At 48.3% G+C, this 15,752-nt stretch overlaps 1 protein-coding gene across 1 annotated transcript; it reads right to left on the bottom strand.

Annotated features, from left to right (window-relative positions):
- Positions 1–12,332: 12,332 nt before the first annotated feature.
- On the bottom strand, positions 12,333–14,675 carry B3GALT5 (beta-1,3-galactosyltransferase 5). The gene is made up of 2 exons (XM_061192856.1): positions 14,537–14,675; positions 12,333–13,906 (listed from the first exon to the last, which is right to left on the bottom strand). The coding sequence occupies exon 2, from the start codon at positions 13,904–13,906 to the stop codon at positions 12,971–12,973; it is 936 nt and encodes a 311-aa protein (XP_061048839.1). The 5' UTR covers positions 14,537–14,675; the 3' UTR covers positions 12,333–12,970.
- Positions 14,676–15,752: the final 1,077 nt, after the last annotated feature.

Raw genomic sequence — 15,752 nt, forward strand, 5'->3', positions numbered from 1 at the left:
TGTTTCAAGAAGCACGAGAAAGGGACTTCCCTGGTTGTCCAGTGGGTAAGACTCTGCGCTCCCAACGCAGGTGGCCCAGTTTTGATCCCTGGCTGGGGAACTAGATCCTGCATGGATATGCCGCAACTAAGAGTTTGTATGCCACAACTAAGAAGCCCACATGCCGCAACTAAAGATCCTGCATGCCGCAACTAAGATCTGGTGCAGCCTAAATAAATAAATAAATAAATAAACTTTTTTTTGAAGAAAGGGTATGAGAAAGAGAGAATCTCCTCCGAGACAGACACACACCCGCCACTCTGTCATGTCTCCATTACAACTTTATTCCTCTTGTTTCGGCACATTGCCTAACAATCTTCGTGGTAAACCACCTCTATTATTTGGTCTGGGTAGCATTCTTGCCTTAGGACAAAGTATCCCTGGCTGTAAACCATGTGGTTCTGCTAGGACTGTATCAGTCACTACCTATGACCCCTCAAGGCCGCAGGGCCCCAAGAATGAGCCACAACTCAGGCGTGGCCCATCAGACCTCCTCCCCCGGCCCCCAACCCCGCCATTGGCAACATGGATTGACCCAAGGCATGGGCCTGTGACACAAGCAGACCAGTCAGAGAGCTTTGAAGGAATGGAACCACAAAAGCTGGGAAAGATGCTCTCTCCTTCTGCAGACTGCAGCCCCCATGGTCCATGGCCTCTGTCACTGGCAGAGAACTTGATTCAATAGGAGAAAATAAGGTTATCTGCTCTTTGGAGGTAGGGTCTTTAAGATAAAATGAGGTCATTAGGGTGGGCCCTAATCCAATATGACAGGTGTCCTAATAAGAGAATAGGACACAAAGGAGAGACCACGTAAGGACACAGGGAGAAGACAGTTGTCTACAAGCCAAGAGGCCTCAGAAGGAACCAACCCTGCCAACACCTTGATCTAGGTCTTTCAGCCTCCAGAACTGAAAGCAGATGCATTTCTGTAGTTTAAGCCTCCTGGTCTGTGGTATTTTGTTACGGCAGCTGGAGCAGACTAATACACATGGAAAGAGGTCATTTGACTCCAAGCCAGAGTCAATGGCAAGGAAGATAAGAGGTCTGAAGTTTCAGCCCTGGAGTTCTCCAAATGCTGGCTGGCAAGGCTGGGGAGTGAACATGGAATCAGCAAAGGAGACCAGGAAGGAGAGGCCAAGAGGTGAGGTGAGAGGAAATACAGCAGAGCATGTGGTATTGGAAGACAGGGGAGGGGAACCCAAGGGAGCAGGGAGGGAGCCCAAGGGAGCAGGGAGGGAGCCCAAGGGAGCAGGATGGGCTCAGCCATGTCAGATGGTGCCAAGGGCTCCAGCAAGACATCGGTGTTGGTCAGGTGGAGGGCACTGGTGCGTCCAACAGAACTGTCAGTGCAGTGGCCAGGTGAGGAGAAAACGGGAGCTGAGGATGGGTGGCAGGATGGCTGTTCTTTGGAGACGTTATAATCTTAAGACAAAATAGAGGAAGGGGACAGTACTGGAAAAGGAGGGACGTCTAAAGGGCTGTCTTTGAGTGGAAAGTGAGAGGTTTGTGTGTCATGGGAATGTTCTAGAAGGGAGGGGTGACTGGAGCTGCAGATGGGGGAAAGAGACAATAGTGGGAGTGGAGTCTGTGAGGGGAATGGCAGGTGAGGCAGGTCAGGCCTTTGAGGGGACCAGGGACAGCCCCACCTTGTCACTGGAGGGAGGGAAAGGCCTGGCTGCAAGGTCACCCATACTTTTGAACCCAAGCAGGACCCTGTGGGGCTCCTCAGCATGGAAGCCTTTACATTTCCCCCATTTCTTGTTTGTAGGGAATAGACTCCAGCCTCCATGACCTTCCCTGAGTTCCAAAGGGCAGATTCAAACAGTTGCTAATCAGGGGAGGGAGGGGATGCAGAGACAGGGGAGGGGCAGCCAAGAAACAATAGCGCAGCCTTGGGGCAGGGTCCTGGTTCCACCTCAAGGGATACACATAACAATATCTTTGAGCTCTTCTGCAGAACTAAAACCCCCAACTAATGGAAGATGTCAGCATTCTTCATTCCAGATTAAAGGAACCAGAGAAGCTCTTCATGAAGCCCACCTGAGGCCAGATTAAAGGAGTGCAGGCCCTGCACACATCCTGATCCGTATTAGCACCCCTGTCCTTGAACCATTGCTATAAAACTCCTCACCAAATACTCCCAGGTTAGGACACACAGTTTTTCAGGGCACAAGCCCACTGTGTCCCCCTTTGCCTGGCAAAGCAATAAAGGTATTCTTTTCTACTTCACCCAAAACTCTCCAAGATTCGATTCAGTACCAGTGCACAGAGGCCAAGTTTTCAGCATCACTTTGAAGACGTCCCCTTCTCTGCCCATCTCCAGGCATCCACACCCCCTGACACACAGCCCTGCACCCCCTGCCTGATCCCTCCAACTTCTTTTTTTAATTTATTTATTTATTTATTTATTTTTGGCTGTGTTGGGTCTTCGTGTCTGTGCGAGGGCTTTCTCTAGTTGCGGCAAGTGGGGGCCACTCTTCATCGCGGTGCGCGGGCCTCTCATTATCGCGGCCTCTCTTGTTGCGGAGCACAGGCTCCAGACGCGCAGGCTCAGTAGCTGTGGCTCACGGGCCTAGTTGCTCCGCAGCATGTGGGATCTTCCTGGACCAGGGCCCGAACCCGTGTCCCCTGCATTGGCAGGCGGATTCTCAACCACTGCGCCACCAGGGAAGCCCCCTCCACCTTCTGTTTCGTGTCTCTGATGGGCTGGGGATGCCACCTGCAGGAAGCATGGATGGATAGTGACCTGCAGGTCTGCAGTACCACAGCAATCGTGGCAAATACGTGCTCAATTCAAAGGAAAACACATCTGTTCCAATCATTTTATTTCCATTTAAATGAACTTTGAAAGATCAAGGATCCAAGCTATACCTCAGAGATGAGTTACCAGGAAGATTCTAAAGGTACAATCATATCAGTTCACAAGGCTTGATTTCTTAAACTTAAATGGTAGCTTTTAAAGACTATAAATATACCTGAGAGAAAGCAAATTCCAAAGGATGCCTGCCTCATAACACCCCGGGCTTATGATTCCCAACAGGATACCTCACCTCCTGTCACTCGCCCAGGCACTGCACCCTAAAGACTCTGCAAGAATTACAGCTCCATTTCTTTGCTTCCAAACGCCAAGCGAAACACGAAATCCCCATCTCTTACAAAGATAAGCGTGTCAAGGTTGTTCAGCATATTTTTCTAAACATATAAAATCAAAGTCGAATTTTTAAAATATTTTCCCCAAACAAAATAAATATAAAAAACATCAATGTCGCGGGGCGGGGGAAGGAAGATTGTCCAGTTTAAATCTTACATTGCTGACTTTTCAGGAAGAACACAAGTTTATCACATCATCGACAACTGAGAACGAACCAAGTTAAGTGCACTCTGCTATCATAATAATTTAATTTTTATTAAAGATAAATACCACTCTTAATACATCATAAATAAATATATATGCCTACTCCCAAAATATGATGACATAAGAGTCTAGTAAATTCCCCCAAAATACAGGGAGACATTTTCAGGTATCACTCAGTAGTATAGAGTTTTATTTTTATTTCTTGTCTTTTAGGACAAGCAAAATTTGACCACAAAGTGTCCTCGGTTGGCATTAAGTAATTTCCAGTCACGCTGGATTTTTCTTGATGTCTTATTTGACCAGGTGGAACATAAATCAATCCCCACCCCCCACCCCCGGCATCTGATATTTTCCAAAGCAGAATTTAACTAAGAGTATCACTACTTCTTTGGTTTGTCTCTGTTTGAGGACTTGAAGACCTTGCATTAACTCCCTCGGAATGTGTGTGGCAGGAGCTCTGGGCCAGGCCGGGTAAACACCACCCTGGTGACCTAAACTCTGCCTGCATTGGGCACGGGTTTCTTCAACCAGAGTACAGAGGTAGTGGGACAAAGAGACAAGGCAAAACAATATGACACCAAAAGCTACATTTGGCTATGGAATTCATTTTTCTACTTATATTTAAGGTTGATTATGTCTGATAAGAGAAGAATTGGGATTGTTTATTTAATTAAAAGCTAATTTTTTGGTCTGTCCCTATTCCATCTGGCAGGCACTAGGACATACCCCTGCTTCCTTGTCCCCTGGGCTCACCCAGGCTTCATGGCTCTTTGCCCCACATGGGAGGCGGGGAGCTTCACCACTCAGTGTCCAATCTGAGAGCAAAGGGTTTTTCCTCACAGTCATACTTGAAAAGCAGGAAAATAGAGGAACTCATGCTTCTACGTTCCCACAAGCTACAAATCCTTCCATCAAATTCAAAACAGAGAATGTAAGCATATTTCACCTCCCAGACACATCCTTGAGAGTTTATCTCTAATACACCTCAGCCCAAGTTCACATACAGATTTCTGGATCATGTAGAACCAAGCAGACGTAAAAATGAGTAGCAACAACGATCTAGAAAAGAGGCTTCAGGGACGGGTGCTTGAAGGGACCTGCGGGTCACTTTATCTTCTACTCCACCCCACCATTCTGCTTGAACACCTAACCCAACAACTAGTTTATTAAGCATCTCCTCCCCACCAGGCAGCGGCCTGGACAGAGGGAAGAGAAGCCTGGGAGAATTTGACAATCACTTGGGAAATTGCTAAAATGTCAGTCCTGATAAGACAAATGCCAAAAATGAATTCTTAAAAAAATGAGAAAACAAATACTTCCAAACGGGAGGCGTGGAGAAAAGGTAAACATCCCATCTATTTTTAAAATGAGGAGGCACAGCAGGTGTTGTGTAAAAGCAGGCTTGTCAATTATTTAATCTCCTGTAGAGCCGTAGACGCTCAGCCTGGAGAGCCCAGGAGAAGCAGCCAGACCCGGCCTTTTCCCTTTAGCTGGCGTATCAGGGCTCAGAGAAGCAGACCACTCTAAATAGTAGTGTGGGCGCAGCCCTTGCTTCTAAGAAGTACATCCAAATTCAAGAGGCGGTTTGATCTCTTTCACTTTCTTTCACTTTTTCTAAGTATCCTGCCTGAAAGGTGGAGCTCAGGAAAATCTCTGACCAAGGCGACTGCAGACCGTTCCTGCAGCCCGGGTTTCCACCACACCAAGCGCGGCACGTGGCACATACTTGCTGTGTAATAGGTGACAAGGGACACCTCTCAGACTCCACACTGTCACGCCCAGGGCTGAGAACACTGGGGACACCTGCTCTTCACATCCCACGTGGGCAAACATCACCTCACTCTCCTTATTGCCCTTCACAGACTTGGGGAGGGCAGATAACGTACAAAAACCGGCTGCCACTGAGCATGAAGCCTCTATTTAGAGCCTCAGCTCACACCTTTACACACACGTGCACACACGCATGCACACACGCACGCACACATGCACGCACGCTGATAGAAGCCAATGCCTGCAGTGTGGAACCCACACGTTTTGGAGGGACGGCTTGTTTTGCAAGGGCTTCGGGTAAAGAGAAGTGAAAAGTGGGCTGGACTGGCCTGGAGGGGTTCGTGTTCTGCAGCCAGACACTTGTTCAAGCCGTCAGACGCAGACTTGAGTGAACTCAAGATGGGGCTGGCCAGGACAGGACAGGTTGGAGGACCCAGCTAAACAGGAGATTCCTGGGACACCATAGATGACAAAGGGCCAAGTCCCAGAAGGTCACATAGGACAGGGAAGGAGCAGAGATGCTGTCAACACTTGGAAAAGAAGTGGTGGCACGTGGAACAAAGACAAGATGGCAGACCCCTTGGGCGGTTGGGCGGGGCCAGTCCTGAGCTTCCCATGAGACTCAGGAGGCTTTGCCGGTCCTTATGCACCGTGGGAGGGCTCACCAACCATGCCCTGGTGAAGGGGGAGGCACTGAAGGCTAAGGGGGGGTGGTCTCTGCCACATCTGAGCCTCCCTGGCAGGTCAGTAAGTCACTCTGAACCTCAGCCCAAAACCAGTGGGTTGTTTATAATAAGAATAGCTACTGTGAGGAATCGAGGACACAGCAGGTACGGAAAAGGTTTATGATGTCTGTCAACAGAGAAGGCACTGAACAAACGCTTCTTCTTTCAGTTGTCCAGAGAACAGACACCCCCTTCATCTTCTTGACACTGTGTGTTTACCCAGCTAAGGCTCTGTTTGCAGAACAGATGGCTGGCCGTGAACCTGAGCTTGACTCTCATTCCTGACGTCTTGTAAAAAGCACTGAGCATATTTTCCCAAGGGGTGAATAAATAGAAGAATGAATGGCTGACATGAGCTTTCTGATGCTGGTTTCTGATCCTGGAGATGCCGCTAATTGAAGGACTTAGCAAAGTCACTCCATTTTCCTGAGTCTTGGTTTTCTCATCTGGAAAAAGAAGGCTGTTTTTTAAACTGCATATAATCTCTCAGGCACCTCCAGCTCCATCTGTTTTTTACCTGTTCAGGTTGTCATACCTTCTGAATTAACTGAGTCTAGAAATACTGTGCTCTGCGATGTCGAAGAACGCAGTGGGTATAAGAACTTCTTCAAGAGTGTCAGGGAAGATTAAAAGGAGAGATAGGAACAAGAGCTGAAACAAAGTCTTAAAGACTCACCCTGAAGATCTCTTGATTTGCCCACGGATCACTATAAAATGCACCAAAATTCACAGCCCAAACACTGACCGTCATCAGAAGTACCCAGGTTACTGAGCAATTTACACGCAATGTCTCAACTAACACAATAACCCTGTGAGGTGGGAACTACTATTGTCCCATTTTTCAGATGAAAATAAATGAGGTAAAGATAAGTAACTTGCTTATGGAGTGAGGGAGCGAAGTAAAATTCAAACCCAGGCAGCCCAACCCCAGAGTAACCACTTTCAAGAGGATCAAAAAACTCACATGAAAATTAATTCAGTTTGTTTTAAAAGTACATTTTAGCGCTTCATGCCAGCATGTGGGGATCACTGGAGCAGTGCTGGGGTGCCCAGCAGTAGTTGGCATCGCCAGTCTGACTTCTGAAACAGCTCATGGCTCATGGACAGGAGGACAGATTTCCCCCAGGGCAATCACTCAGCTTCCCTGGGTCTCTGAGTTTCCTAATCAAATCCACTTTTTTAAAAAAATTACTCTGTTTGCAGCAACATGGATGGACCTAGAGATTATTATACTAAGTGAAGTAAGTCAGACAGAAAAAAACAAATAGCCTATGATATCGTTTATATGTGGAATCTTAAAAAAATGATACAAATGAACTTATTTATAAAACAGAAATAGACTCACAGATATAGAAGATAAACTTACGGTTGCCAAAGGGGAAAGGTGGGAGAGGAGGGATAAATTAGGAGTTTGGGATTAGCAGATATACACCATTATAAATAAAAGAGTTAAACAACAAGGACCTACTGTATAGCACTGGGAACTATATTCAATATCTTATAATAACCTATAATGGAAAAGAATCTGAAAAGGAATAGATTTATATACATGTATGTATAACTGAATCACTTTGCTGTACACCTGAAACTAACACAACATTGTAAATCAACTATACTTCAAGAATTCTTTTTTTTTAATTATTCTGGGTGTAAAGTGGAGGAGAGGTTAGAAGGCAACATGATCAGATCTGAGACCAGTTAAAAACATGCTGCCCGAGACCAGCTGATCCAAGATGGTGCCCTGGACTGAGGCTGCAACGATGGATGTGGAGAGAAGAGGCCAAATCCATGGGAATCGGCAACCATCAGGCATGGCAGGGCCGCAGCGAGGCACAGGAAAGTCGAAGAACTGAACAGGCAGATGGACAGTGACATTTCCTGCAACCCCAAACACTGGGGGAAGACAGGGCTAGGGGTCGGAAGGGTGAATATTTGGTTTCGATGTGCCTTTTAGATGCACCTGGGAGAGGTGTCCAGGAGCAGATGCTACTCGGGAACTCAAGGTAAGGAGGTCTGACAGGTTTTGTGTGTCTGGATTTTTCCTCCCTCGCTTTTTGTAACCCTATGTGGCTACCATGGTGTGTTTTAAGACAAATAGGAATTAGGTACATAAGAAAGAAAGAGGCAGTACAGCACCATGGGTGTAGCACCAGGCTGAGGGTCAGCATCCCTCTGAATGCTGACTTGAAGCTCAAATTCTGCAAATCTTGGTTTTCACACATAAACTAAAGGGATGGGACCAGAGCTCTAAAACCTCTTGAAGTTCGGAAGCACAGCAATTCTACCTTCACCTGAAACTATCTCTTTACCTTTTATTGCAGGTGTCATCATCTTTAGAAATGAGGTCTATTTCATAACAATTTGGTTTATTGTTGCCCTTCTCCTGAGACTAAAAGTTGCATACGGTTGAGGAAAAGATCCAAAATTTTATAATCATGAAAACAGAAGGAGGTTGTAGATGAGATAAGATTGGCCATGGCAGGGGCCGGGGGTGGGGAGGACTCGGGGACAGGCGCACGGAGTACATTATAGGATTTTGTCTACTTCTCAATGTGGGAGGTTTTCCATTCTCGAAAAAGGGGGATGTGAGGTCAAGAAGCACTGCCATATAGCATTTCTAGGTTTTCAGGTCCCAGTTTTCAGTAAAAACAGGATTTCAGCATCCCATTTACTGATTGATACTGGAACCATACGTTGGACCCATAGTGTTGGCTACATGTTAGAAATCCTTCACATTTTAGTCGAGGTTCATCACTTCCCCTCTAAAACCACCTTCCATAAAGGTCATCTCACGTCCAATCGACAAATATTTCTTGAGCATCTACTATGTACCAGGAACTGTGCTAAGAATTTGAGGTACATCAGTGGAGAAAACAAAGACCCATTCCTGCACAAAGCTTTTGCTCAAGTGGGGTGAACTATAAATAATAAACAAAATAGACACATGATAATAAATAGATATTGTATACTCTGTTAGAAATTGATAAGTGCAATGGAAACAATATAACAAGGCAAGGGGACGGGGGTGGGTTGAGTTGCAATTCCAAAGAAAGTAATCAGGATGAGGCTCATTAAGAAGGGGATATATGGCCAAAGACGTGAAGGAAGCAAAGGAATGGGCCACGAGACTGTCTAAGGAAAGGGCGAGCCTGGCAGAGGGAACAGCCCTTGCAAAGGCCCTGAGGAAGGTGGAGGGTGGCTGGATGCTCCAGGAAGAGCAAGGAGGCCTATGCTGCTGGAATAGTACCTCCTTTCAGGGAGGCCAGAGTGAGGGTAGGAAGGGATGAGGTTAGAGAATAACAGAGGCAGACAATGATATTAAAGATGCGGCTTTTCTCAGAGATGGGATGTCACTGGAGGGTTTGGAGCAGAGACGTAAGATGCTCTGGTCCATATTTTCAAAGGAGTAGTCTGGATGCTGCCTAGGAAACAGACCAAGGGGATGCAGCGATGGAGGTGGAGAGACGAGGTAGAAGCTATTGCCGGAGCGCAGGTGCGAGGTGATGGGGGCTTGGATAGGGTGGCAGCAGCACGGTGAGGGGCAGTGATTGGCTTCTGGATATAAAAGGATGGTCTCTCTCCTGACATACCGGATGAGAGAGAGAGGGTCACAGATGGCTCCGAAGTGTTTGACTTGAGCCACCAAAGGATGGAAGGGCCATTACCTGAGGTAGTGAAGGCTGCAGGTGGTGTGGATTAGGAGTGGAGGGAGGGGTTCATCCCAACTTCAGTTTCGGATTTGCTCACTATGGGATGTTAAGCAGGCAGTGGGACACAGGAGATTGAAAAGTGAGAGAGAATTCCGGGCTGGAGATAAACGGGCATCCTCAACACGAGAGAGGATATTTTAAACCATGGGGCTGGATGAGACCACCAGAGTACAACCAGGGAAGAAAGGAGGCCAAGGCAGAGCGAGGAGATGGAACAAGCAAAGAAGGGACCAGCGAGGAGGAGAACCCAAAGCATCCAGTGTCCTGGAAGCGGGCGGGACCAGCCGTGCGGGCAGCACGATGAGGGCAGAGACCAGACCTTGGATCCCGCATCTCGGGTCATCAATGACGTTGGTGAGAACCATCTGGTGGAGTCAGGCGCCACACTCTGATTTCAGAGGGGATTTCAGACAGAAAAGGAGACAAATATGGAAAACGCTCTTGCGGGGCTGAACAGCAAAGGGAGAAGTGGGGCAGTGAAGGGAAAGGGTTTTATGATGGTTTGGAAGATGGGGAATGACAGCACATCTGGGCACGTGTGGGCTGAGCCGGCAGAGCGGAGATGGGCGGTGAGAGTGGGAGTGAGGCCTGGGCAGGGGTCTTGCTCTTGAAGAGGTAAGGAGAGCTGGGAATCAAGCCCAAAAGTGGAGAGGCTGGCTCTGCGGGAGCCCAGCAGAGGGGAGGATTCGGGGTTCAGATCCTGGAGGGTGGGTGTGCGTGATGTGGAGAGACTGGTGAAGGGCCAGATGTGCAACCTGAGCAGCCAAGGCAGCGGGCACCTGCATCCCTCTGGACACTGGCTGCATCCCTGGGGCCCGCTGACCGCCTAGGGGCCGCAGCGCTGCGCGTAACCAGCACGCACGGTGCCCCCAAGAGCTGGGGTTCACATTCTCTTTTTGCTGCTTTTCAGCTATATAAGCTTGAGCTAGCTGTTCATGCTCTCTCTCTGCCTCAGTTTCCCCATCTGTAAAGCAAGGAAACGGGTAGTCACCTCCCCACTGGAGTGGTTGTGTGCATTTAAGGAGGTAATACTTTTAAAGCCTTTATCTCAGTGCCCAGCAAATAGCCTTTGCCATCAGCATCATTCGTCCCTGGATGCCTGTGAGTGAAGCCACTGCATCACCAGCCTGGCTCCTCTCCAATCCCACTTTGAAACTCACTTTGGGTGTTATTGGAAAAGCATCGCTTCGCCTCCTAATTCACACTTTCACAGTTTCTCACTCTCATCCAGGCAAGACGGCATCACGGAATACAGCTCTGGCTGGAACCTGCATTCCACAACAAACAAGCTGTGAAGTCTCGGGCAAAGTCTTGGGTAAGCCTCTGGGTCTCTTCGAGCTTTATTTTCATCCTACGTAAAGGCAGGACCGAATGAGCTCAATGAACCCTTCAAGGTCTACAGTCACGAAACATTTTTTTCCCTCGAGAAGAAAAGGTCTTCATTACATAAAGAAATAGAGTCGGCGGGGGGTGCAGGGGGCCGAATGTGTTTTGCAGAAAGCCCTTTAAGAACACAGAGAGGCTCTCTGGTGGAGCTGAGCCTGTGCTCATGGACCCCTACGGCCGAGGGCTTTGGGTGGATGCTGAGAAGACCAGATCCTGAGTCAGCCACACTCACCCGCCCAGCCCGGTGGCCACATGAACACGCACACCAGACAAGGGCTGGACTGCCAGACAAACTGCTTCATCCTCAAAGCCCACCATTGAGAGGCAGCCCATCCTACGGGACCAAGGGACCCACCCTGGCAAAATCCGGGCTTCAAAACACAAGTTCAGTCCCTGATTTCCCACCTGAGAAGGTGGCTTTTCTGAACATGACCCAGCACGTTCAGAGCAGCCAGGATAAGAAAACACATCTGCCAAGAAGCAGCTCCATCCAGATACGAGAAACACTGTGCAAAATAAGATGCCATTTTGCCATTTAACATGGCCATGACCACTTTGCAGCGAACATCTCTTTCTGAGTTCAGGTAAGAGGTTCGCCCAACTTTTGTAAGTTTCACAGCCACGTGAGGTCTTGGCTTTGCAGGCTGCTAACATCCAGTTCCGTAAAGTAGAAAGTAAGAACCGTTCATCTCGATGACCAGGAGCCAGATGGCTCTGCGTGTCATGTGACAGTGACTGAACGGGCAAAGACCCTGGCAAAAAAATAAGTGCTTCATTGCCACCCAACCCTGCGGAACAGGATTCTTCCAAACCACCAGAAGAATATTGAAGGTTTAACTCCACACCACAAAACTCAGCTGTTCCTGGGCCATCTGAGAAGTTCAAAGCAGCTGAGCTGGGATCAGATTTAGGAAACGGGCTCAGGAAGACGCTCCCTTGACCAGGACTCAGGTCAGTGCTCAGTGTCCCAGGGGGTTCTTAAGAGTGTCTTGAGTTAAATCCACCCAAATTCCCAGAAAAGCTCCCAGCATCCTTCACAGACGAAGCCTTGCATCCAACTGCCTTCCAGTTTGCACTTGGAGACCTGACGCACAGACGAAGGGCATGTGAAGCCAACAGGAGGGGCTGCCGCAGATGGCTGGGGGGAAATGCCATGCTCTCGGGGTCCCACGCTCAGCAGAGTGGCCAACGAGTCTGTACCATGGGCCAAGCTTCACAGCGATTTCTGAGCCAAATCTTTAAAGGCTGATTGCTGTCTCAAGCTGGGTGTTTCTTGGGGGCTGAGCTGCAGCCGCTGTGGAGGTGTCTTCTGGCACGTGCTTTGCAGTGAGTTGAGGGCCAAGCTGCTAACACGGTCTCAGGCCAGCCAGACCCACTGCAGTGAACAAAGGGAGGTGGGGGCGCATTGGTTCACCCCAGTCTCTGCACTAAAAAGCACAGGAATGGGACCTGAGGAGGAGGGGACTCGAGCAAGGGACTGACAGATGGCAGCAGCAAGGCTTCCCTCTGAGCCTCCCTCACTACCGTCCTCTCCCAAGAGGCAGCACGCAGGGGTGGACTGAGGTGGTGGGCTGAGAGGTGGGCTCTCATCCCTGCTCCAGTGTCTGCTGGCTGTAATCCTTGGGACAGGCCCGCGTGCTTCTCTAAGCTGTTGTTTCCTTGTGTGTGAGATGGGGTGCTAACATCCACCACTCCATATGGATGCTGACCCGACGTGAGAAAATGCAGGCGTATGTCACTTAGTGCAACAGGGTAGGTACTTGAGAGAGAGTATTTGTTATGGTTTGGGGCACCAAATGGGGATTCATCAGCGGTGGCATTCAGGTTTAGATTGGGAAGCCTTCAGGATATCACCCTCACTCTTCTGCCTCTTCCTTCCTTACTCCCTCCCTACCCCAGGAGTCTCAGCCGTGCCATCCAAGATCTTTCAAAAACCATCACCGTGGGCTGTCTGCTGTGTGTCCAGATGTTCCGCTGGGCTCCCTTCAGATATCTGGACACTCTTCTTCCAGGGAACTTTCCAGAGCCTGCCAATACACCAGGATATTGTGAGGCTTGATATAATGGCAGGCCACGATCTTCTTGTAACGGCATATGGTGAAGGGTAACCCATTGGGGAAGAAAGTCTGCTTGGAGTGAAGCTCCTCCAGTTTGATTTGCAGTTTTTCCAGGCAGAGCCCCACAAAGACATCTTCCAGTTTAATGAACGGGACATTTGCAGCAACGTTGTACACCTGGCCCGCCACATCGCTGGAGAAAACATAGCCAACGCCGGAGCAAAAGGGCGGGTACTTGTCCCACGGATATTCGAATTTACTAACAAACCACTTATTGTACCTTTTCCTGATTGGGTATTCGTTTAGTTTTAAGAAGCCGGTGAAAAACCGAGTTGTTCTATTTTTCTTCAGGAGCAGTTCAGTCAGATAGTAGATGTTGACAAACATGTCAGAGTCTGTTTTCATCACGAAAGATGCCTGCGGACAAAAGCGGTAGATCCACTCCATACCCATCATGGTCTTCAGAGTCAGATTGAAATAAACATCCATGAAGTCCTTCTGGATAATATCGCGATATTGCTGGCTCTCCTGGGCCACTGCTCTCGACATGTCCTTACTGGGGGTGGTTCCCAGGAGGAAGAATGTTTTTATTCGTTTTCCCCCCACGATCTTTTCTCTCCCCCACGTGTTCCGGATGACCGAGCGGGCAAACATCTGTTCGTGGGATGAAGTCACCAGCAGGACAAGGAAGGGGGCATCCTGCCTGCAGTCTATATCTGGGAGCTGAAGGAAGTTCCCAACTTCGTTCTTGAAAACCAGTGGTCCGCCTTTAAAAGGACTCAGACCATACAGGCTAAAGTACAGACAAAGGGCTCCCAGGACCACCAGGGATATATATATCCATCTCATCTTCACATAAGCCATCTGAAAGGAACAAAATCAAATGGTTAGACCTCAAAAGCAGGAGTGCCTGTTTAGCTTCACCCTGGGAGGCTGAGATGGGGGACAAGACCCATGTTTCATGGCTCAGGTTTTAGAAACTCTGGAATCTTGTTGCAGACAGAAGTGGAGCGCCAGGGTTCTACACAGAGGCAGAGACGGCTGCCAGCCTCTCGCACCCCCTAGTGGAAGATCAGGATCTGCCAGCCCTTCACCGATGGGAGCCTCACATTCCTTACCTAGAAGGATATGGAAACACATGGCTCACTAGGTCCGTCCTTCCGGTTCTGCCCTTCTCTGACTCCATAACAACATCCAGCTAGAGAACCTGCAAAGCTAGACCTAAATGTACAGGCCATTGGCATTCTTCTCTGATTGATTTAAGCACCACTTAATCACTCCCAGAAAGAAGCAAAACCAGTCTTCAGATGTGCGCAACTACCTTGGAATTCCGTCTCTGCTAGCAGTGGCCATTTTTTGTTTTGTTTTGTTCTGTTTTTAGGTTACTGTTTAAATCTCCTGATTCTTTTATCTTTTGCTCACCTCTCTTTTATTCTCCACAAATTCAGCATCATCCATGTCAGTGTTATAACATTAAGAAAGCAAATAACTCACTCTTTTCCTGGGTAAGATGAACCTCTGGGTTGAAAGCTAAGCCAAAGGGTAGATTCCAAGAGCTGTCAGCATATGACGTTCAGCACGATCAGGTTCTGGGCTTGGTTTGTTTGCCAAAAAAATGACCCTCTTCCTCGGAACACCCTATAAAGACAAACCAAAAAGCACAGTGTCATTAAAATCACTCATGACTCACCAGCAGGTCTTCACCTTTTGCTGTACTGAAGCATTTGCTGTAGTGCCAATGCACCACCCACCTGCAAGACATTAATCCCCAGCCTCACTTTTCTCATCTGTAAAATGGGTTCAGTCAAGACAAATCCCAACACATGGTTCCCCTGTTGACAATAATAACAGCAAGCAAATATCCGAGAATCTTTTTAGCCTAATGGGTTAGGACAGCAGCCAGAAATTTTTAAGGAGACACGACAGACATGTAAGTCAGTGACAGTCACGTAACAGAGTCCATGGCTGATGCTTAAAGAACCTAACACAGGGAGGAAACCAACCCATCAATTCTCAACTCAGTGCCCATGTTGTCAGAATGTTATGCTGGATAAAAGGACATAGGGGTTAGCAAGAAAAGAAACCCACCGAGTGAAATGTAGAAAGGGTTGGTTATTTTGATAGCAAAAGAGGACCTCGAAATTTCATTAAGTAAAAATCTGTTCCAAGTACATTCTTCATAAAAGAAATGGAACAATGATGGAGCTTTCCAGAACTAGCCCACTCTCTGGAGGCCAACTCGGTCCAGCTGCTGTTCTTCTGGGTCCCCCATGGAGCTCCTGACCAGCTGCAGCCCCCACTGACTTCACAGAAATCACCACAGGACGCAAAAGGGCTTTGAGGGGCTTCCCTGGTGGCGCAGTGGTTGAGAATCCGCCTGCCAATGCAGGGGACACGGGTTCAAGCCCTGGTCTGGGAAGATCCCACATGCCGCGGAGCAACTAGGCCCGTGAGCCACAATTACTGAGCCTGCGCGTCTGGAGCCTGTGCTCCGCAACAAGAGAGGCCGCGATAATGAGAGGCCCGCGCACCGCGATGAAGAGTGGCCCCCACTTGCCGCAACTAGAGAAAGCCCTCGCATAGAAACGAAGACCCAACACAGCCATAAATAAATAAGTAAAATAAAATAAATAAATTTTTTTTAAAAAAAGGGCTTTGAGAACGTGGCTGAGCCTGCAGGAGACTGAGAAGTCTACAACCCTTTCTTTGT

This window comes from Eubalaena glacialis, chromosome 6 (assembly GCF_028564815.1).
Source record: "Eubalaena glacialis isolate mEubGla1 chromosome 6, mEubGla1.1.hap2.+ XY, whole genome shotgun sequence".
Classification (NCBI taxonomy): Eukaryota; Metazoa; Chordata; class Mammalia; order Artiodactyla; family Balaenidae; genus Eubalaena; species Eubalaena glacialis.

Excerpts from the sequence above, each read along its gene's own strand:
- B3GALT5 (XM_061192856.1), bottom strand. The coding sequence starts at position 13,906 with ATGGCTTATGTGAAGATGAGATGGATATATATATCCCTGGTGGTCCTG.